At 46.8% G+C, this 22,474-nt stretch overlaps 1 protein-coding gene and 1 non-coding gene across 4 annotated transcripts in view; one reads left to right on the top strand and one right to left on the bottom strand.

Moving 5' to 3' along the window:
• TGFBR3 (transforming growth factor beta receptor 3) overlaps window positions 1-22,474 on the top strand; it is a 183,037-nt gene that overhangs the window by 100,472 nt on the left and 60,091 nt on the right. For all 3 annotated transcript variants that reach the window (XM_074369938.1, XM_074369937.1, XM_074369939.1), the window contains exon 4: window positions 11,804-11,941. In XM_074369938.1, the coding sequence (XP_074226039.1) occupies window positions 11,804-11,941 (138 nt within the window). The remainder of the gene's footprint in view (window positions 1-11,803; window positions 11,942-22,474) is intronic.
• LOC123615521 (U6 spliceosomal RNA) lies at window positions 4,645-4,750 on the bottom strand. The gene has a single exon (XR_006723152.1). It is a non-coding gene; the product is annotated as a U6 spliceosomal RNA (small nuclear RNA).

Genomic DNA, 22,474 nt, shown 5'->3' with positions numbered 1-22,474 from the left:
TATCCTATGGGATTGCTCTGATCTCTTCTAAGGTTTGAGGAGATTTAATATGTAATGAAGAATAATGGCTTGTTCAAAGCTAGTTCTGATTTTGGAATCTGGGCTTATGAGCAAGACAACAAACTCCCAAAGACCTACATACACCAAGACGTGGACGTACGTGCCTGGACCTTCCACAACAGAGTTCTGGACTCTTCATGAAATTCTGAGGGGCTGCCGTGACTTCCCTGATAGATTTGCTTTATTCAGCATCATTTTCTTTTGAAATGATTATTGTTGAGAGGCACTCTCAAGTGTTTTACTGGATTGCTTACTAAAGAAATACATGGATCTTTAAAAACGAATTTAGCAAACTTCTTTAGAAAGTAGATGAAATAGGAAGTGGGTGCGGAGATTCTGAAAGTCTTAAGAAAAGTGTTCAGTGATGAAGCCAGAATCCCGAGACTGGTCAGCAGGGATCTTGGTGGTCATCCAGTCCAGTTTATACTTGTTTATGAATTTTGCTTCTAACGTATCTCTTAGTGGTCATCCAGCCAATCTAAGCAGTTCAGAAAATTGAGGAGTGGGAGAAACAAGAGAATTAATCCCACTGACAGCTGTTGCCTGCTTCTGTGGAGGAGTTAGGTCCACTTTGCCCTGTGGAGGGCCCGGCCCAGCCCGGCCTGGCCCAGCCGCTGCCACCCCCCAGACCCCGGACGTCTTCTCTCCCCGCTCGCTCCGGAGGTGGCGCAGTCTTGGTGCTGTGTTAGAATCATCTCTTCGGGTGTCCGTCTTCCCTCTGGACTGTGATGAGCAAACTGGGGAAAAACAGGCTGCATTTTACTCGTGTTTCTGTTGCCAGTACTTGGCATGGTGCCTGGCACCTTATAGGTACTTAATTAATGCTGTTTGAATAAATGAAAAGCATGCACAGGAAACACAGGCCACTGTCTGAAGCTGGCTGGCTGGCTAGTGTGTGCCTTTGGTGTGACTGTCTCAGATCTGGAGTCCTGAGGACCCATGCGACCATTCAGCCTTCTTAAATGCACCCAGTTCCTTGTAGAATCACGTGAAGGTCTTTCCAGATGAGACTGGAAACTCAAGACTTGGTCAGGTTTATCCTGTATGAAAGTTCAAGTCACTTTTTTTTTTTTTGGTGTGTAGTAAACCTACAACATTTACCATTTAGCCATTTTGAAGTGTACATTTCAGTGATGTCTGTACATTCACAGTGTAGTGCCACCGTCACCACCCTCTTGTTCCAGAAAGAAGCTCCACACCAATTAGCAATCTGTCCCACTTTCCCCCTCCCCCAGCCCCTGACAGCTGCTTTCCATCTCTTTGCATCTGCCTGCTTTGGGGACATTTGGGCATTTCATATAAAGGTAATCATGAAACGTGGGCTTCTGTATCTGGCTTTTTTCATTTCACATATTTTCAAGGTTCATCTATGTTGTATGTATCAATACTTTATTCTTTTTATTGTCAAATAATACTCCATTGTATGGATATACCACACATTTTGCTTATTTCAGATCACATTTTCATAGAGAAATTTGTCATTATAAGTCAGATTTCTTATTTCTGGTCAAACATCCCGAATGCCAGAGAATCTTAATTATGTCTACAAGTTCCTGGTAATTTTGGAATATTTAAATTTATAATCAAAACCTGAATATTTTATAATGCAGCTCCCCCCCCCCCCAACTTTCCCCATTTGGCTCTACTTACTGCTGATAATATTTTCAAAGGATGAGTCGGAGACGGAATGGTTGGCGACAGCCGTTTCACTGAGAATGAGAAGTAGATGACCAGTGGCTGTTGACTTCACAGGCGTTTGGGGCTTGACGGAACCATGAAACAGAGCTCAAGCCCCTGACCTTGATGTCGCTCAGGACCTTCCAGACTTTGGTCAGAAGTAGGAAGCCCTTTAGAGACGTGCTACGTGGCAGGCAGCTTGTGCCTCCCCACTGGCGGGGGAGCCAAGCCTCTGTGATTCTGTCGGACTCTCTTTAAATACAGCTGCTTCAGATGTGCCTTCCATGTGACATTCAGAGATGAGGAGCTTTCTTAAGAAGTCATTTTACATCTACAAAGTGAGACTGTATAAAAAGCTAAGGCAGTTAGTATTTCCCCGTGTTGAGGGTGGACTTCACATTCCCCGCGGCAAACGGGACGCGATGTTGATTGCTCCCCTGGAAGTGCGTGGCTGTTGCCTCCTTCCCTTTCTGTTTCTTTGTGCTCCCCGATTCCCAGCACCGTGGCTTGGTGTCTCAGGGTTTGAAGTTGCTGACGGCTTGTGTGGTGTTGCCTCATTACAGTGTCTTCCTTACTGGGACGTAGGCGGCTGGGATAGTATCAGTTATGTGACTTCAAAATCAAATGTTTCGTGTTAGAATTTGCACTTGGTTCATTCTGAGGTCAAGTCTATTCCTGATCCCTCCATGGCACACAACTCTGCTTTACTTGTAAAGAAATGTCAACAGGACTTTTTTTTTTTAGTTTTTTTTTTGGGGGGGGGTAATTAGGTGTATTTGTTTACTTTTAGAGGAGACACTGGGGCTTGAACCCAGAACCTCGTGCATGCTAAGCACACGCTCTACCACTGAGCTGTACCCTCCCCGCAGCAGGATCATTCTTGATCTAAATAAGGAACCTCGTTCAGACTTCTTACAACTTAGTCTTTGCTTCTTTCTTTCTTTTACTTTTTATTTTCCTTTTTCCTTCAGGTTATTAGTTAAGTGCTTAAAGGATTTTAGGGGTAGAGTGTAACTATAAGACATTTGTTACCAGGTGTTCTGCTCTGCAGTGCAACTTTGTCCCTTTCCAGTTAGGACAACTGTACTGAAGTACTTTTAATGCTGCCTGAAGAAAATAGGAAATTAAACCCTTCAGTATTGACCTCAGGAAATATTATCCATCTTGGACACTTACAGCTACAGCAGGGCGAATTCCGTATGCGCGATTTAGCAACGTTCCTTCTGCCTTCTGTGGTCATAGGTCTTATCCTGAAAACTCGTTAGAGGGTTTAGGGGACACTGATTTGAGGAGGAGAATGAACGAAATACTGAACTCGAGTGCAAACCCTGCAGACTGTATTTGCTCTCTTGCGCATTAGGCTGTTCTGACATAGTTTGTTGCCTGAATTAAAAGCATTTAAAAGTCTGTGCCTCTAAAAGATAGTGGAGCATTTAATCAAAGACGATAATGCTTTTTCAGGAAAAATGCTCCCCAGACACAGACTGACATGTTCTCCCACCTGGGACCTGTGCGTTGTTTCTTCTCGCTCCCTCAAGACAGGCCGTGTAATGCCGAGGCTGAAGTTCCTCCAAGAACGTCCTGCCTAAGGTTCTAACCTGGCTGGATGGGGCCAGAATACGCAGAGGGGGCTGGTGGGGTGACTTTCAGGGGTTGTTTCCGTGAGCGCTTTCAGAGGAAGCCAGACGTCACAGAATTCCCCAGGTTTTCCTACCGTGACCAGAATTTAGTTTCCTTAGAGAGTAATTTGGTCTTATCCACATCTCAGCTGGAGCCCCTGGAGCTCAAGGAATGATTAGCTCACACGTCCGTTAATTCCGTAGTTTGTAGAGACCCAGAGAAGGGCATGTTTCTGCAGACTGCCAGAGCCTCAGGGTCCTCATGGCCTCTCCACTGCCTGGGTTTACAGTCCTGCATGTGACATGTCTGAGATACACTGGATTCGCTTGGATTTGAAAAGCAACCAACACCATCTGCATTCCGTAGTGTTCCTGAGAACAGTGAGCATTATTAAAGGTTTTGCAGAGGAGATAGCGGAGGCTTTACATCAAAGCAGTTCAAACAACTGTAGCTGGCGCTGTAGACATCACTGTTCATAAAAATACGTGCCGACCGTCCTGTGGAGTCTCACCAACCTCTCGGCTTGTGCTGGCTTCCCGTCATCCTGCTCACAGCTCAGCCCCGTCCTTTCTTCTTTATCTTTCCCTCTTTTCCAGAAACAAAATAGTTCCTGCCTCTTAACTCCCGTAGAACAGCTCCCCAGCCCCAGCCCCGTGCCCTGGGGCCAACATTAAGATTAAGGGTGGGGCGGGGCGGGAAGGTGCGGAGAAAGAAAAGGACAGATAGGCATTCACCCTGTGCTTCGCACTGCCACTTTCTAGCCATGTGCCTTTGGATAAATTACTATCTCTGAGCACCAATTTCTTCATCTTTAAAATGGGAATGATTAATTACGCACAGCATCTCTTGATGAGAGCAGCAAGTCTTAACCCGGGGACGCGTGGACATGCTTACCGTCTTTCCTTGGGACGCGGCACCAGTGGCTGTCACTACTGCTGACAGCACTGTTCCTGGTAACCCAAGCGTGGCATTTTTGGGCGTCCATGTCTTAGCAATTACTCCTTACCAGACTTCTTGTTCATGCTAGAAAAGTGACACTGTACGCCCATTCAGAATTCCTGACCAGCTTCAGGTTAATGTACTAGCTCAGGAGAATCCAAATGCCATCCTTTGATGCTTAGAGCATCAAATTAAATTTAATCACTACCTGAACATCAGTACGTTTGCTAACTTTAGGATGGTATGTGAGCAGCCATTTCTATTGCGATGCCTAACTGCAGTTGGCAGATGGCGATGATTAATTCAGTGCTCAGATCACGCGGGAATTGGGTTCTTGCTACGCCTATTTTTTATATGGGACACTTCACGGATTTGTACGCCATCCTTGCACAGGGCCACGCCTCTCTCCTCTGTCTTGCTCCAGTTTTAGTGTATGTGCTGCCGAAGCAAGCACGGTGCCTACTTTGTAAACCAGCACCTGCTGGGCTTCCCGTGATTTTCTTTATTATTTAGTTCTGTTTAATGAAGTGCTGACATGCAGGCACTCTGGCATCCTACTGCCATAGGCATACACGTGTCCAAGTCCTGGCTTACTGAACTGTTAAGTAGCAAAAACAATTTCAGGCCCATTATAAAAAGCAGAAGTTGAGAGAAAATAAATTTACACAGTACATTTATGTGAGGCTTTGGTTATATATTAGTGTTAGAAACAATAATAAAGCGTTTGGAATCCATCTGTTTATTAGATATGACAAGGAATGTAAAAAATAAAAGCAAACTTTTTTCTACATTAATCGGTGTGCAAATACTGAGTTCCTTCAGTTTGTCTAGTTTAATTTCTGACTGTTCTAACACACTTCATTGCCTGAATGAAAATCATTTAAAATTCTGTGCCTCTAAAAGATAGTAGAATATTTGGTCAGAATTTTTCTCTCTATCATCTGTCCCTGAGAGGGAGAGCATGCTCCGAAGTTTTCTTTTTTTTTTTCCTACATTTTACATATTTGCATTTGCGCAAGTGTAAAAGCTAATAAAAACATCCTGCTTTCTGTTTGCCTGGTGTGGTTCCCCCACAGGGCGCAGGGGCTGCTCCGCCCAGCGCACACACAGCAGAGGGTGGCGATGCGGCCTTGATTCTCGGCAGAGCCCGGCCGTGGCCTCGGAATTGTCTCCAGCACGCGCTCCGGGCAGCCCCTGCCATGTGTTTTGGTAGTGTGAGTTGGAATCTGTTTGTTTTTCTTGACTGTGTTTTAAAGTTCAAATAGAACTTGATAGTGAAGTTCATGTTCTCTTTACTAGACCACCACCGCCACTTGTTGGCCAGAAACGCACAACAACACGGCCCTGTAACCATTACTTAAGTCACATTTTGTGAAGAACTTTTATTCATCTTTCAGAAAACTTGTTGACTGCTTACTAGATGTCGAGCCCTGTGCTAGGTCCAAGGATGCAGAAATGAGCATGACTTAGTTTCTGCCCTTGAAGACTGCCCTGAGGATTTCACAATGTAGTGGGAGGACGGGGTCTAGGACAGATATCTGAACAGCTCACTTTGGTGCCCTGCAGAAGGGAGCCTCTCCAAGGTCCAGCTCTGCCTGCAGGACAGGGAAGATCCCACTGGAGGTTGCACTTGGAGCTGGACACACATGTCCCTCCAGGGGCTGGCGGGAAAGTGACGCAGGCAAGAATCCTGAGAGGCTGTGGTGTGTTAGTGACATGGACAGTCCCATATTCAGATAGCAGATGCTTAATGCTCAAGGACAGTGGAAACATGCCTGTCGGTGTTCTCAGACTTGCCATCTGCAGCATCCTTACCTCAGGACATACCCACACCTGGGGTCTCCCCTTTCTTAGCCACTGAGCTGTGGACGACGCTGGGAAGGAAGGGCCAGGGTCCCTGGAATCCCCTTGCATCTCTCCCAGGACTCCTTTAGAAGGTCATGGCCTGTAGTTTCAGAAATATTTTTCTGTTTATATGAGCTCTTGTCCCTCAACCCCCAACCCAAATTTAGTCCTGAGTATTTTTCCAGAGCATTCAAAATATAGAGCAGGGAGGGCAGACTTATTTCTGCATTATATTTCAGACTTCCATTTTTTCCCTGTTGTTTTATTAGATTATTTTCAGAGGCTCTCAGGGAATCCTGAATCCTGTCCTTGTTGGGGGAAGGAGGAATTAGCTTTGGGATTGACCGACTGTGTGTCCCTCTCATCGTGGTAGGTGTTTCAAGACAAAACCAGTGGGAAGGAACTTGGTGTCATTTACTATAGCAGTGAAGTCTTTGACCTTAACGCTGCTAAGACCAAGGTGAATGGTCAGTTGACTCCCTAGGTAGGGCAGAGTCAGTTAGGAGGGTCAAGATTCCTTGAATTCATCACCGATTGATGTTCCTCTAAAAATTCAGAGAAATGTTCCTCCAGAGATTCAGAGAAATGTAAAAATAAAATCATAAGGAAATGTTTTAAAGCTCCAGATTCACCCCTCCAAGAATATTTTAAGGAAATCTTTTTATACCAATTCCCAAATGGCAAGAGACAAGCAATGATAAATAGAACATCGGCCATAGGGTTTCCTCAGACTGGGGGACCCTGTAAAATCCTGCAGAGCAGCCACTGTTCCCCACCCCCAGCAACTGGCTGCGCATTTCAGGTGCATCTGGGGTCAGACTTGAGCTCCTAAAAGCCCTGTTGCCCAGATGTAAGTGAAGTTCGAGTTCAGCTGTGGTGACCCTAGTGCCCTGGGTAGGCTCATGCTCAGTGTGCGTGTGTATGAGTTATGAGTGCTCCAAGACGCAGATGTGGGATGCTTTCAGTTACTGCCAACGCTGTTGCTAAGCGGATGTCCGCGTGCCTCTGCGGAGGGCACGGATCTGGCTGTACGCAGACCAGGGTGTGAGTTTACAGGTCTTGGTGCTGGAGCACGTTTCTTATCTGCCTTCGTGTAAACTGATTTTTGGATCATCCATTTCAGAGCATTATTTGGTCTGGTTTTGGAGACTAGGAGTCCCTCTGGTAGCGTTTTGGATGACTTCATTGTTCCACGGGTGCAAAGGGACTTTGCAAGAATCAGAAATGCTGAAATGGAGCCTCGCTGACACGTTGGCAGAATTGGACGACTGTTGGACTGTAATGCCAGCTGTTTCGCTTGCTCTGCTTTCGTTGGTTTTAATAAACCCCCGGAGCAGGGGCCCAACTAACGAGAAAAGTTTGCAGTCACTGTGGTAGAAATACCTTGCGTCTCTACCGTGAATCTTGGGAAATTCAAAGCAGTTTTCATATGGCGTCTCTCCTTCCAGAGGGGAGGGTTTTTCTCGCTGTGAGCAGGTGTGTAACTCGTTTAGATTACGCGGCTCACGGGGCTTGCTGCAACGTGTCGTTTTGTTCTCCAAAGACGATCTTTGGAGGACTGGAGTCTTCACCCTGACAAGGTCCAGAGAAGACTGTCCCTGTGTTTTCTGATAATAATGCTTCCCAAAGGGGAGACAGGAAGGTTGTCTTTCTACTCAGAGGCTTTATGCTCCTTGGAGTTGGCCTTCACTTTGGTCAAAACTGTGTTCAGATTCCCCAGAAAAGTACTCAGAAAAGATTCACTTCGAATTTATTTGTGAAGCGGGAGAAATCCGTTCGTCACAGCCAGCAGTTTGTTGAAGTGCCCCGACAGCCTCGGAAGGCCTGGCGTGGTAGATGCCCCGGCACAGGCCGGGCCAGTCAGCGCCCCCCGCTGGGGGAGGGGTCAGCAGCGTGTGAGGAGCTGTGTCCACAGCGGGGACGCGGCAGGGCACATTTCCTCGCATTTTCTCACGCCATTCGGAAGGCTGAACGGTCAGCACTGCCGGAGACAAACGTGACTAGAGCCGACCTCTTGGGCTGGGCTTCATGGACCACCGTGGTTAAAGTGTGGCTTCAGGAAGTCACGGGGACCCCCGGAGCTGCGTGTGGAGATTTTTCACTTCTGAGTTGTCACCTGTTAAGTTCTCTCCCTGAGGGAACGATGTCTGGAGACCAAAGGTGTCATTTCCAGTTTAATTAGAGGGGCGAACCCGTTTCTGTCGTTGGAGTTTTCTTGCTTCTCTGTGGTGGATTCCTTCACTGGGCTAATGAGTCCTTAACCTGGGGCTCATGGGCCTGCAGTGGACGTACTTCCTTGACATTGTCAGAGAGTTTTATGTGCATGTGGGCTTTTTGGTGGGGGTGGGGGTGGGTGGAGAGAAGGTTCATAACCCGCATTGAGTTTTCCTGTGCTCCGTGACCCCGGAGGGGAAGCAAGAAGCCCCTCACTTGGAGACTGACCGTCGTTCCCTTGTTTGGGATGCACCCGTCTGGCCCGGCACCTTCAGCCTCGCGGCCCCCAGGTTCAGGCTGTTATTGCCTGTGAAGCCTATGGACTAAGGGGTGCCCCTTATGACCCTTATTTTTATGTGTGAATTTGACATAGGATTGAGAGTCCACTCTTTAAACTATTGCTTGGGTTTCCAAATTGAAAATTACTGGATTTCTCTGTGGTCTGCAGTCTGTCCCAGTTCTGGTCTTCAGTCTGCCCAAGAAAAAACCCTGCAGAATGTTCTTATCTTTGTGACTGTGGTCTGTCCATCTCTAATTAATTCTAGAGAGGATTTTCTTCTTTTTCCCTCCTTTTCTTCTTCTTCTTTTTTTTCCCCCAGCCTGAGAGAAAGCAGGCGCCTTAGCCAGGAATTCTTTAAGAGCCCTTCTGAGCGTCTTCTCCCCACGTCTGCAGGAGCTTTCCTGCCTTCGTCCTTTTGTCGGTTGCTTTCAGCTGTGTCTGTCCTCCCCTCCGCAGGGCTTGTTCAAGTGGGGGAAGGTCGCTGTGGGACCAGGTGCGCGGGCGTTTGGGGGGCTCTCTGTTCCTGCCAAATGATCTTTTTAAACAAGTATTGAATATTTTTCTTTTAATTTCCCAATCTTAGTATCAATTCTTCTTTGCCAAATGGTTTTTGGGGCTTTGCCTGGGCCCCATGTGCCAGAGTCGCGGATTCATCTTGGCCAGACACTGCCACATATTGAAGAGGGAGCCGTTTCCAGGAAAGCTCAGAGAGCCGTGGCTCCTAGAAATCTTTCCTTGATGGTAGGAGCCAGGCCTTGACACTTCTGACCATCTGGAAAACTTTGGATCTGAGCACCAGTATGTGTCTCATACATATTTTTCTTTTCATTTCCTAAGTTTTTTTTTTAAATTCTTGTTCATTTGAGATATATATTTATTACTATTTTATCTGAGAGCTCCAAGAAGAATCATATGCCTGAGGGCTGCAGAGAAAATCATCAGCAGAGTTGATGCACCCTCTGTGGATGTGCACTGCTAAGCTTGGTGCTCAATAAACAGGCTTGGAATGAGTAAATCTGGAAATTTTTCACATACTGTTAGTGACAGTGTTTCTTTGCAGCCTTCGGGCGTTCCTGGACAAGTAATGGTTTCGCCTCTCCTTTCTTCCCTCTCCTTAGCGTGTGCGTTCTGCAACGTGCGTCTGTCTGTTCACGTAATGCTCCCGTGGGAGCCTTGTCCCCTGCTCCGGTTCTGCCGCCTCCCTGTCTATAGTAGCGATCAGCCTGTTTATTTCTAGGTGTGGCAGTGTCTCCGGGAGGCTCCGAGGCAGATTCTGTGCGACCCAGGAGCGTGTTGTCGCAGTAGCTGTGCGTGGCGTCACTGTCAGGTGCATTAGGACGCTGCTTGTGCTGGCCGAGAAACGATCCCCGCAGCCTTGAAGAAACAGTCATGACGGCTGGAGTCTTGCTCGTGTGTTTTTTTTTCACTTTTCTGTAAATTAGCAAACTAAATCCTTTTGAGCCTATGATTATATTCAGCCTTTTTTCTTCCTTTTACCTTTTAAGTAACATAAGCTTGTGAATTTGCTGTGATAAATCAGTCATTTAAATAATCTGCTGTGCATTAAGCACAGTGTTAAATGTAACACACGTCTTTGCCTACTGAGTCACAGACTGTACATGCAGCCTATTTTGAAAATTGACACACACATTCAACAGTAAATGAACAAGGTGGTATTATATACTATTGTGTAAATTATTCATAGAATACATTCGTGGTCTTGAAAAGTAGAGAGTTAAACGCCCAGGTGGCACTTACTGTGTGCCTACTGTGTGCTGAGGCGTGGGCACTGAAACCAAGTTTGTACCTCATCATCAGTGACCTGAGAGTGCACTGTAGTAAGTGACACTGGTGTCACAGGCCGTCCCCACGAAGGTACAGATACAGTGAGATCAGGGCAGGCCAGCAGCCACTGTGAAGACGTAATCCAGCTTGGAGTGCTCTGCCCGCGATGACAGTGTGGATTCAGATCTGTGGATCGAGACCATGACATCCTCGTGAGGATCACGGCTGAGATGTACTGTCATTCCCAGCATGTCGCTCCGTGTGTGCCTTTCTGGCTAACTCCTTTTTTGTCCTTTCCCTCCCTTTTCACTTTGTGAGGCTCTCGGTTGAGTTCATCTCATTCAAATGTTGGTTCTTGGGTCTTGCCTCGCCTGTCTGTCCAGAAAGCCAGCGTGAGATGTGCTTACAGGAAAGCACCCTTTGCTCCTCTGTGTCGGGTTGGCTGACCTGGGCGGAGGTGCCCCGGGGGGTTGGCTGACCTGGGCAGAGGTGCCCTGGGGGGTTGGCTGACCTGGGCGGAGGTGCCCCGGGGGGTTGGCTGACCTGGGCGGAGGTGCCCCGGGGGGTTGGCTGACCTGGGCGGAGGTGCCCCGGGAGGGCGTGCTGGACCCGCTGTGTCCAGGTCCCCTCACAGGTGCTCTCTGATGACGCTCATGATGACAGTGGAAGCCTGCAGTAGTCGTTGACCCACTGTCAGAACTGGCTGCACTTTTCCTATCCAAGCTCATGGTTTTCTTCCCTGTTTTTTCCTTTTTTGGGACTGTATACAATCAGCTTTTATTCCGTGTGTTCTCTGCGCTTCGTTTCTTTGGAAAACCCCTGCAGGCTAACAGCCGGGGTGACGAAAGTCCTGGCAGCTCCCTTGGCAGCCCCTGTGCCTTGGCTTGGGCGCTTTTCTTTGGCAGAGCTCTCTTAGCCTTGTGGAGGTTTGGAGCTTACCTGGCAGAGAACAAAGTCCTATCTTTGGCGACCCAGAGGGGTGACCTGCCCCCGGGAGGGTCTGTGCTTCGGTTCTGAGCTTAGTCATTTGACTTGAAGGAGAAGGCGGTCCTGAGGGAAGGTGACTTTATCTTGCCTTTTCCAGCTTTGAGAGAAGTGTGTTCCGCTTGTTTGTGTTCTGCTGTTCCTGGGAGCTGGTTCATGCTTTGGTGGAGATTAGTGTGAGTTGAATCACACAGTATAGCCATTTTCATAGTAAAAAAATGGTCGGATATTGGCAGTATCACCCAGTCCAAACTAATATGTCTTGTTCCCAGAATCTGAACTAGCTTGTAGCTTGCTGCTGTTGATGGTGGGCTGTGAAAAAGTACCCCGGTTGCTACGCGAAGTGATTTAATGGAAAGCCAGTGCCAAGACTTCTCTCCTCTTTCGGCTTCTCCCTAGGTCACCCTGCACCTGAATCCCATCTCCTCCGTCCACATCCACCACAAGCCTGTCGTGTTCCTGCTCAACTCCCCACAGCCCCTGGAGTGGCATCTGAAGACAGAGAGGCTTGCGACTGGGGTCTCCAGACTTTTCTTGGTAAGTGTTTGAAACCCTCCCAAAGTGATCCTTAGCATAAGGATATAATGACCCTAAAACTTTGCGAGGCTTTTTAAAAGGCCTATTTCACTGAAATAATAGCAGAGTCCGCAGTGTGTTAAGTCTGGATTTTCTCCTTGTGATATTTGGTTGGCACGGACCAGCGTTCACAGAAGACAAAAGCCTCACGCCGTCTTCTGTGGTTGGAGAGTCAGGTCTCGTCGGCACGTGCGAGCAGGGTCCGCAGTCGTGCTCTGTGTGGCCTGAGCTTTGGTCTCGGTTCTGAGACCGGCCCCGCTGTGGCATCAGGAGCAATGTAAATATTGTACACAGCCACTAGGTGTGTGGTCTCTGAGCACAAAATAAATACACGCAAACCCTTTCTGTTTGTGTATAACACAGGCCTGATTTCTGATAAGAGGATCTGTTTGTTGAGAAAGTGACACACTGAGCTCCAAAATGAAAACATTTGTGTTTTATAAAAAAGCTGGAACCCAGCTCTTGTGGAAAGATCCAAATATTACCTACTATTTGTAAATCATGTCCCTCTGAGTTTGCCAGAACATTCAAGTTTGCTAGTTGTGGAGAAGCTGATGGTTGTTTGGATGGAATTTTGGGGGATGATGTCATGTCTGAAGATGAGCAGCAGCGTGCTCCGTGGTGACAGCTCACGCTGTCCGCTGCGGCAGCCGCACGTCCGTGTCCTGCCCTGCAGTGCGCTCCGCGGTGGCCACACGCCCCAGGCGCTGCGGCCGCTCTTGCCCACAAGCAGCAGAACAAGACGAGGCCTCAGTTAATTGTCCTCTTCTTACATAATGAATACATTTTGCTTAATTCATGACTCTTAATCCGGATCTGTAGTTTTTTGTCAGTTATATTTGAAGATTCCCTTTAAAAACTCAAAGGTACCCACCGAATAAAACAGGACTCCATAGTCAATGCAGCCAATAAGCAGATAAATAAATGAGTAGAAAGGGGAGACGGGGGAGCTCCTCTCCATAGAAGAATGCCGATCGCTAAGTGCAGAAGGAGGGATGCAGTTAGAAAATCAGCAGTTTGTAACCATCGTGGTAAAAGGTGATGAGGCAGGAGCCATCCAGCGGTGGTGGAGGAAGTCTGAGGAGCAGTTTGCATGGCCTTAAATCACGTATTATTCTAGCCAAAAGTGCATACAGCCTGAGTCTAATCACAAGGAAACACTGGTGAAGACCAAACTGAGTGACCTTCTATAGTATAACTGGCCTGTGCTCTTCAAGAACGTTAGTTGTGAAAGACAGAGGCTGGAGGGAGCCACCCCAGATTTAAGGAGACCAAAAGTCTCATGTGACCCCGGGCAGGGAGCGGGGCGTTGCCATACAGGCTGTTATGGGGACACAGACGAAACTGAAGTCGAGCCTGTAGATTAAAGGATTGCGTCAGTGTTGTATTTCTTGAGTTTAATCATTGTGCTTTTCTTGTATGAGAGAAAAGCCTTCTTAGGGAGCATGATACGCGTAAGCATTAAGAGATAAAGAGCCAAACAGTTCAGAAAAAAGGCACAATGTGCACACAGAATAATGAAGCAAATATGGCAAGATGCTGAAAGCGGGGGAATCTAGTTAAAGAGTACACATGGCTTCTTTGCACCGTACTTGCAACTTTGTGAATGTGATTTAATTTCAAAATAAAAAAATTTTAAACACAGAAGTGCATTTACTAAACGAGTTTATCTTGCGTAGCACAGGGAACTGTATTCCATATCTTGTAGTAACCTGCAATGAAGAAGAATCTGAAAAGGAACACGTGCATGTGTGTGTGTGACTGAGACACTGTGCTGTACACCGGAAATTGACACAACATTGTAAACTGACTGTATTTCATTAAAAGGAAAAATTTTCAAAAAGTACATTTACAAGATAGGAGTTACTAATAAACTATAACCTTTTCTGAGAATTGAAACTCTTATTATAAACTTAGAAGGCCAGAAGTCAGAATTACTTGTTATCACTGTTATCAGCACTTTATTTAGCACCTCGTACACTCCGATTGTTGTTGTGTACGTGTTCCAGTACTTGGTCTTATTTGGTTCTCACAGTAACCTTGTGACGATGCGGGTGTTTACCCATTTTACAGATGCTTTTACAGATGAGGACCTAAGATTTAGAGAGGTTAAGTAGTGACCCAGATCACATGGCTGATTCCCGGTGGAGTTGAAATTCAAACCCAGAGGGGACTTACTCTGCAAGCTCTTGTGCTAAATTGGTTCCCTTCATACTCATAAGCGTTGTCCATCTGCTGTAATTAATGGCGTCCATGATGGAAGACTAATGGCCGTGATCATAAGGGCATGTCCTCGCTCAGCCCTCGCGGTGCAGAGCGGTGCTGTCCGATACCGTAGGTACTGGCCGTGCGTGGCTGTTTAAATTCACCTTCACTAAAATCAGAGATGCAGTTCCTGGAGCAGCTAGCTGTTTCAGGGGCTCAGTACCTTCGAGGCCAGAGGCCACCACGTTGAGCAAAGGCTTTGCCTGCTCTGAGTTGAATCCAAGCAGTAACCTGGGCGAAGCATTTAACTTCTCTAAGCCTGACTCTCCTCAGTTGTAATACTGGAATGATAATAGTCCCAGCAACAAGGGCTTGTTTTCTTAATTACATGAGATCACGTGTAAAATGTCCAGTATGGGTCCTGGCGCTGGGACCTTCGTAGACGCTACCTGCCATTTATGTGTCCATTTGTTATTAGTCACAGCAGAGAACACCTGGGGAGGGTGTTGAATTTACATTTCTGGTTATGAAATGTCTAGTGTGGCCGGCCCCAGACTGAAAGGAGTGCCTGTTCCTCTGGGCTATAGGTCCAGATGAGAAGTGGGGGTCACTTACATCGTCATTGTACTGATCACTTTCTGGATTCCTTCTTCAAATTGCCACTCTGTGACTTTTAAGGGAAAGTGTCTTACTCCTGGTTATTATTTATTTTCTCTAGTTAAGGTCTGTAAGAACTGCTTCTTGGCCATCAGTTTAAGACGTACTGACAACGAACAACCGGAGACAGTTTTAGTAAACAATTTAACATCAACCCTATTTGGAGTTTATCCCGTGTAAGGAGATTGTAGACCAAGTGATGGACATAAAATTACCAACACAAGGAGGCGGCCCTGGGAGAAGTCAAGGATTTAAACTCTGGGACACCTGTCCAGCAGGCTTGCTTTAGGGAACGTGGCCTTCTGTGAATTTCTTCATGGCCTGAGGAGGTGGGGGGACATCTGGTGCTCATCCAGGTTCTCAGACCCTCAGGCAACAGCGAGTGACGTAAGCTCTCTCACGGGCTGGGCAGCTGTCCGGCGCAGAGACGGTGCTGAAGTGAGGGCGGAGGGGCGGGCTCTTCCCCTGCTCTCTCTAACTGAAATGAGTTCAGGGTCTCCTCGTGCCCTTGACGCCACGGCCACAGAGGGATCTGGGTGGAAGACCAGTGGAGTGCTCTGTTTATCCATTTTTTGTAGTTAAGAATTAGAGGTTAGAGATAACATAACTAAATTATCTTACATAGCGTTTCAGCCACACACTTCAAAAGGCCGATGGAGCCTTTGCAAACTGAGGCTTAGCCATTTCCGTGACTGTCTCCTCCAAACTTACCCCAAAGGCTTACGGGAGCCAAGGAGAGAGCCTGGGTCTCTTGACTTAGCCTAAGATGTGTATGTGCTTGCTTCCTCCTTCACACATTGCTGAAGGATTTGCATTCTTGCCTTAGAGCTGACTTTACTTTCTAGGTAGAGTTACAACACTAACAGATTTTTGTTTTTTGGTTTTTTTTTAGGAGGGTGGTAAGAAAAGTTCAGGTAATGGCATCTATTCTATCAGAGTGAATGACTTTTAAGTCTAAGTTGTCATGTCTGCATTATTATAGCTACCCAGTTTGAAAAAGGAAACTTTTCATAATTGGTTAGCAGGGCCTCATGTTACTCAAAATGTCTCAACCACCCACGAGGGTGACTAAAAACATGTATTTCAATACTTTAAAAAGGTATCTGGTTTTTTTCTGTTAAGTCTTTTCAGTCTTTCTCATGATCCCACAAGTGCTGATGAGAGGGATCGTGTCAGGCAGGGAGAAAGTGGGATTGAGTTTCTTCTAAAAGTGTGGTTCCCGTGTCTGGTTGTTCCGGCTACCTAGGAAATGGGAGTGGATGAAGAGTGATTATTTCAGGCTGAGTGCCAAGTGGTGGGCCTTTGAGTAGGTGTCTCTCTCTCCCTCAAACACACACACACGATGGAGTTGTCACAGCCTTATAGGTTTTCTTTGGCAGGGAGTGGGGACGGCCTAGAGAGTATTGAATATGTTCGAGCTGTCCTTCAGTGCCATCAAAAGGAATAAAAATAACCCTACTCTCTCAGTCTGTCATGTTGAAACTACAAGTAAAACTCTCTCAGAAGGACCATCTAAGGTTATTTTTATTTATGCAATTATTTTCACATCAGAGAGAAAGTAGGGTAGCTAAACTGTGCAATAGATATCTGAACTTTTAACCTGGGTTTGCTTAAAAAGATTAGGAAGGGCCACAACACTAGATTGTCTTTAAAAACATGCTACAATTTGAATAGACATTTCTCCAAAGGGAAAAAAGTAAAATGGCCAATAAACACATGAAAAGATGCTCAATGTCATTAGTCATTGGGAAAATGCGAGTTTAAAACTGCAGTGAGATGCCACTTCACATGCACTTGAGTGGCTATAGTGAAAAAGGCAGATAATAACAAATGGTGTTGAGGGTGTAGGTGAATTAGAACCCTGTACATCACTGGTGTGGAAGGCAAGATGGTGCTTTGGAAGACAATTGGGCAAAACATATGTCCACAGAAATACTTGTCCACAAATGTTCATAATAGCATTATTCATAATAATTAAAAAATGCAAACAGCACAAATGTCCATTAACTGATGAATGGATTAAAAAAGAGTGGTATGTCCACATAATGGAGTATTACTTGGCCATTAAAAGGAATGAAGGACTGATTCATACCACAACGTGAATGAACCTTGAAAACATGTAAATAAAAGAAGCCAGACACAAAAGACCACGTAGTGTGTGATTCCATTCGTTTGGAATTTCCGAAAAAGGCAAATCCAGAGAGACAGAAAGTAGATCAGTAGTTGGGAGGATGAGGGCGGGGTGTCCTTGGGGGATAAGAACAATGCTCTGGAGTTAGACAGTAGTGAGGTTACCACAATTGTGAACATACTGGAAACACTGAATGGTACAGTTCAAAAGGGCGAGTGTTATGATATCTCAGAAAAGTAGATAGTAAGGGGGAATTGTAATGTCATAGTTATAATTGTGTAATTTATATAATATAACTTGCATAAGGGTGAGTTAATCTCAATAAAGCTGTTAGGAAAAAAGTTGCTGCAGCATTCTTTTCAGAAATGATAATATAAATTCAATGAACTAAACTTTGAAATCATTTTTACTTTATTCTATGATTTTTAAAAAAATCTTGCTTTATTTATGTCACAAACCTAAGCACTCTCTCCTGCAGGGTCTGCAGACTTAGGGGCATGGGACAGGCAGAAAGTCTCAAGATGAAACCCTGACGACGGGCTTCGCATAACGAGAAGCCTCAAGCCTTTTCATGTCAGCTTGTTGCTTTGTGCGCTCGTGAGGGAGGACGATGCCTTAGGAGTAGGAAGTCTCAAGAAATGAGCGGCAGCTTCCTCCAGCCTCATTTACTCTTGGGGTTACTGTGCTGTGATTTATTTTTCCCCGCCATTTGTCGGTAAAATCAGGAAAAGAAATGCAGGCATGTGTGTGTGCGTTTGAGTGGAGGAGGGGAGCCTAGGGAGTACTGGTCTCCGAGGTGGCGTTTCCAGTGTTTGGGGCATATTCATACTGAAGAGTTATTCATTGCTCATCTGAAATTCAGACTGAACTAGGTGCCCTGTATTTTATCTGGTGGTTCTCCCCAGAAGTAACTCAGATTTTTGTTCCTAGTTCACTCTCTGGCCTGGGTGCCAGGAGGCCTAAGTTCTAGTCTTGGTTCTGCCACTCACTAGCTGCTCATCAGTCGCTGGACAAAATCACTTAACCACTCGGGCCTCAGTGTCCCCATCTCTAAAGCAGGGAGGTGGTACCAGTCGGTCTCTGAGCTCCTCCAGCTCTCAAGCTTTGGCTCTCCGAGAGCACAACGGCTGCATGTTATGTCCCAGTCTAATTGGAAACAGAAAACAGTGATCTGAACATTGCCTCTTCAGCAAGTCCAAGTAAGGATCAGGGCAGGGTAGTTGAAATATATGAGAGAAACCAAACTATGCTATTGGCTTTGGATTAAAAACAAATAAAAATTTAATCCTAATGAAAAATGTAAATTAATACCAGGAACACGCTTAATATTTAAAAGCTAGTTTTGTGTTTCTGAGGGGGGTGGGTGGGTGAAGTGGCTGAGGTCGCCAAAATCGGTTTATTCCTTTTACCTAAACTTGGGGGGAAAAAAGCCCAAATATTTTGGGCCTCTGCCACCAAACCACAGGCAGTTCTCTGGTCTGCACTGCAGTTTGGATGACTGACAAGGCTCAGTGAAAAACAAGTGCTGTTTGTTTTCCTGTGCCCAGTATTTAACTGGAAATCAGAAGGCGAAATTTCCAATCAGTGGTTAAACGGCCCCAGATGTACGCTCAGCGCTGCTCCAGGAAGGGACATGCGCAGACTGTCCCACAGCACATGTCCAGAAGTTCCTTCCCTGAGTGCAAGTGACGTGTACCTGAGTGCTGGGCGTCCGGAACGCCCTCTGAGGGACTCAGACGTTCAGGTCTGCTTTTAAAACGTTCTGTATTCTCTACTGTGCTGCATTTAAAACCTGGAGACGATTTTTTTTTTTCTTTTTGAATTTCCTCCTTTCCCTCGTTTGGCAGTCCTCACCACATTTGGAAAAACAGGACATTAGCATATGTGGTATGATGAGTTACGTCTCTAGGAGTTCGTTCACCCAACACCCGGTTTGCAGTGCCTGCAGGATGTTGGAGCTATGCTCAGTAGAAATGGAGGGGACTGCCTGCCCTCAGGGAGCTTCCCATGATGCGAGAGAGATGGCTGAGGTGGGGAATTGCCATTCGGTGGGACTCGTACCATTGTTTGATCCTGAAAATAAGAGAAAATGAGAAGCCTCTTACCCCGAGTGCCACGAAGGCGGCTCCCCCGTGAGGCTGAGCGAGGGGGCGAGGCTGTGGACCCCGGCCCAGCTTCCTGCTCAACCACAGCATCACCCCTATATACCAGGAGTCTGGATGTGCCATTTTGGAGTTTCCAGGGAGGTCTCTCCCCAAATAAATTCTCTCTTCAAGGCAGATTAAACAACTAAATGTTTCAAGATTGGTTCTTCCTTTTTCTTTTTTTAAAATGTCTCTTGTGGAATGAATCACTGGGTCCTGTGGGATATTCCAAGTGGTTGTGTACCAGGCATTTTTGTTCCAGAGGCTGCTTATCTCTTGGTTTTGCGGCTTGTCCATAAAAGCCTTAATTATAAGGGGCTTGATCCTCTCATGAACTAGGGTCAGTCAACTACCGTATTTCCTAGGAAAGAGCTCTGGCCCTTCTATGGTGAGAGGGCCCTTCCCAAATGTCACCATGGTGATTAGAGCATTGGGAAGAGTCCAGTTTCAGCTGGCAATCCTGGTCCAGAGAGAGGTTTTGAAAGACTCCCTTGGATCTGCCCTAGCTCGCTGCAGTAGGGCTGGTGGACGGTACCGGCGGGCGGCCCCTCGGCCTTCCAAGCTTTGCCTGGGTGTGTGCTTCCTGATCAAGACATCCTGTCCCGGAGCTTCATGCAAGCACAGACTTCCCTGCCTCTGCTGGGCTTGCCACGTCATGTCTGTGCGCAGGCCTGGGCCCCAGCTCTACGAAGGCTTTGCTTTCACTCAGCAGACCGAGGTTAAGTAAACTCAATTCCGCTGATGGGGCGGGCGGGTGTTTCTTTGTGTGGAATCCCATGCCATCCTTTAAGGCTTTACTGTTTAAGGCTGATCTGGTAATCTGATAAATCTGCCCTTCCTAAGTGTTGGGCAGTTATATCAAATGTTACATCTCTGGTGCCCTTGGTTCATGTGGTGGGCAGCCTCCAGAGAGCTGTTTGGTAGACAAAGCAAGTGTTTTGTTAAGGGAGATTGCAGAACTTTTTTTTTTTTCACATCATGGGTTGGGGGAAATCTGCCTCCCAGGAAATTCTAGTGAGGCTGACTGAAAGCTCATTGGAAGTTTATGGTCTTCTTGTAAACCACAGGCAGTCGGGTCCTTGGTGAGCGCTCCCTCAGGTGGCTGACGCTCCCTGTCTCTGAAAGGGACCGGAGGATGGCCTGCCTCCTTCTAGGCAGAGTCGCTGGGTTTATTTGAGGCAACCCAGTTCTGGTGTTTCACATCTCCATCACCTAACTCCCCAGCTTGGGAGTGGATTTCTACAGGGGAGGAAGGAGCCCCTTTATCTTTCTTATTTTTTTGTCCAGGGTAGAATTTGTATCTCAAGATGTGTTTTTGCCTTTAATGGAAAAAAAAATGAAAACGAGTATGTGTATGTATATGCATGACTGGGTCATTGTGCTGTACACCAGAGATTCACACGTTGTAATTGACTGTACTTCAACTTAAAAAAAAAAAAAAAAAGGTGTGTTTTTGGCAGGGGAGGATATAGCTCGGCGGTAGAGCGCATGCCCAGCATGCACGAGGTCCTGGGTTCAGTTCCCAGTACCTCCATCAAAAAAATAAATAAGTAAACCTAATTACCTCCCCCTGGAAAATAAATAAATTAAAAAAATATGCTCTGCCCTTGATCCTAACTTCCTAGCCCCAGGTGGAGTGGAGTCTTCGTTGTAAACTTAGGTTTTTAATACTCCTGGGCCACAGAATCACTGGTCTGCTTCCCTCCTCCTGGGCCTGTTTGGGTACTGAGCAGCACGGCGGTGAGGCTCAGATGCAGGGCGTCCCTGGATGTCAGGGCCTTACTTGTCTGCTGTCTCTGGCAAACGCCCGCAGTAGTCACTGCCCGTTTCATCACCAGCCCTTCCGTCTTTGTTACAGAGAACCTGTAGTTTCTGGGGGATCCAGGCTGCTTGGTGATGTGCAGAGCTGCTGTTTGGAGCTAACGCTGCTCCAGCCCTGAAAATCACATACCCTTTGCTAGCAGTTTGCACAGAGGGCTGTGGTCCTGCCACAGTGAGGAAGGGCTCGTGGCCTTTTGTGAAGACCTGTGTTTGTGTGCTTACAGCATGTGCCGTGTGCTGGGCACTCTCCTAAAAGCACTTTACATGTATTATCTTATTTAATCTTCATAGCAAGCCTATGAAGTAGGCACTCTCATCCTCATTTTAAGATGAGGAAACTGACACAGTGAGAGATTAGGTTAACCTGTGAGTGGTCACACAGTAAGCGGTTGCTGTAGCCTGTGCAGATTGCATAGAATGGTGCCTGGCACAAAGTAAATGCTCAATTTAATAATAATAAATGTTGGTAGTAATAAGAAGAATACATCTTTTTTAAATGATGAGGATTAGTAGTTTGGGCTAGATTCCCCCTGCTTCCCCCTTTGTGTCACAGACTTTGATCCTGAGAGTGAACGCAGTTACACCTTGAACGGGAGCAGTAGGTGTAGCTGGGATGTTAGATTTGAATTGTCTGCTGTCATCTGGCCCAGGGTTCTGCTTGTGCAGAGGAAAATTCTCAGGCTGAATGATTTCCCCCAAGATGTAGATGCAGGAGGTGGTCCTGACTGCACCTGACTCTATGGAACAACAGTGTTCCTGGACACACTGTGAAGCTTCTGAAATAGTGCCGGCAGGTGCTTTTCCAGGAAGGCAGCCACCACGGCTGCCGCCTCAAAAGTAGCAAAGCGTCCTCAAAGCGATGAACCACCCGCCAAGGCGTTTCGAGCCTCCTCTCCCCTGACTTCCCCCCTTTGCTTGGAGCCCCAGCCAGTATCCCTCAGTCACAGGTAGTGCAAGGAAGGTGCCTGGGTGGTCCTCCTGAGGGACAGTGTCATTTGGATAAGGACCTAAAAGGTGCTTCTTGACCCCTTTCCCAGCAACTTTGTCCCCCTGGGCTCCTCTGCTTGGCCTGTCTCTGGATCAGCGTCCCCAGGATGCCCTGCTTAGTGTCTGCATCTGCCCTTAGCCCTCTGGGACTCATTTCTTCATTGACGGTAAATGTGTTCAGTTCAACCTCCTTGGCTTTGGCTTAGGAGACCCCCTGTGTCTTCTTCAGAGACTGTGAAATGTGGACTGGAGAACGGGCGTGGGCACAGGTGCATGGCCTGCCTTTGATTAAAAGCTAAGCTTAGGAAGTTCAAGAGGGCTCCAACCAGTTGTTTTGGGTTAGAGGCCCCACCCCCATCCTCCCCCTCAAGGAAATGTCCTTTAGAACCTTCTTCCCCCAGTGTTCTTAGGTCCGTGGTTTCTGGGCCAGAATATGCGGTTCCATTTCCCTCGGGGCTTGCATCAGCCATTTGCAGACACTGTATCAGTCAGGGGTCACCCAGAGAAAGGGAATCAGGAGGGGTATACATGGAGAGACTTCCTGCAAGA

This window comes from Camelus bactrianus, chromosome 9 (genome assembly GCF_048773025.1).
Source record: "Camelus bactrianus isolate YW-2024 breed Bactrian camel chromosome 9, ASM4877302v1, whole genome shotgun sequence".
NCBI classification, from domain to species: Eukaryota; Metazoa; Chordata; class Mammalia; order Artiodactyla; family Camelidae; genus Camelus; species Camelus bactrianus.
Note: the sequence above shows the minus strand (reverse complement) of the source record. Positions and strands in the feature narration are given on the sequence as shown.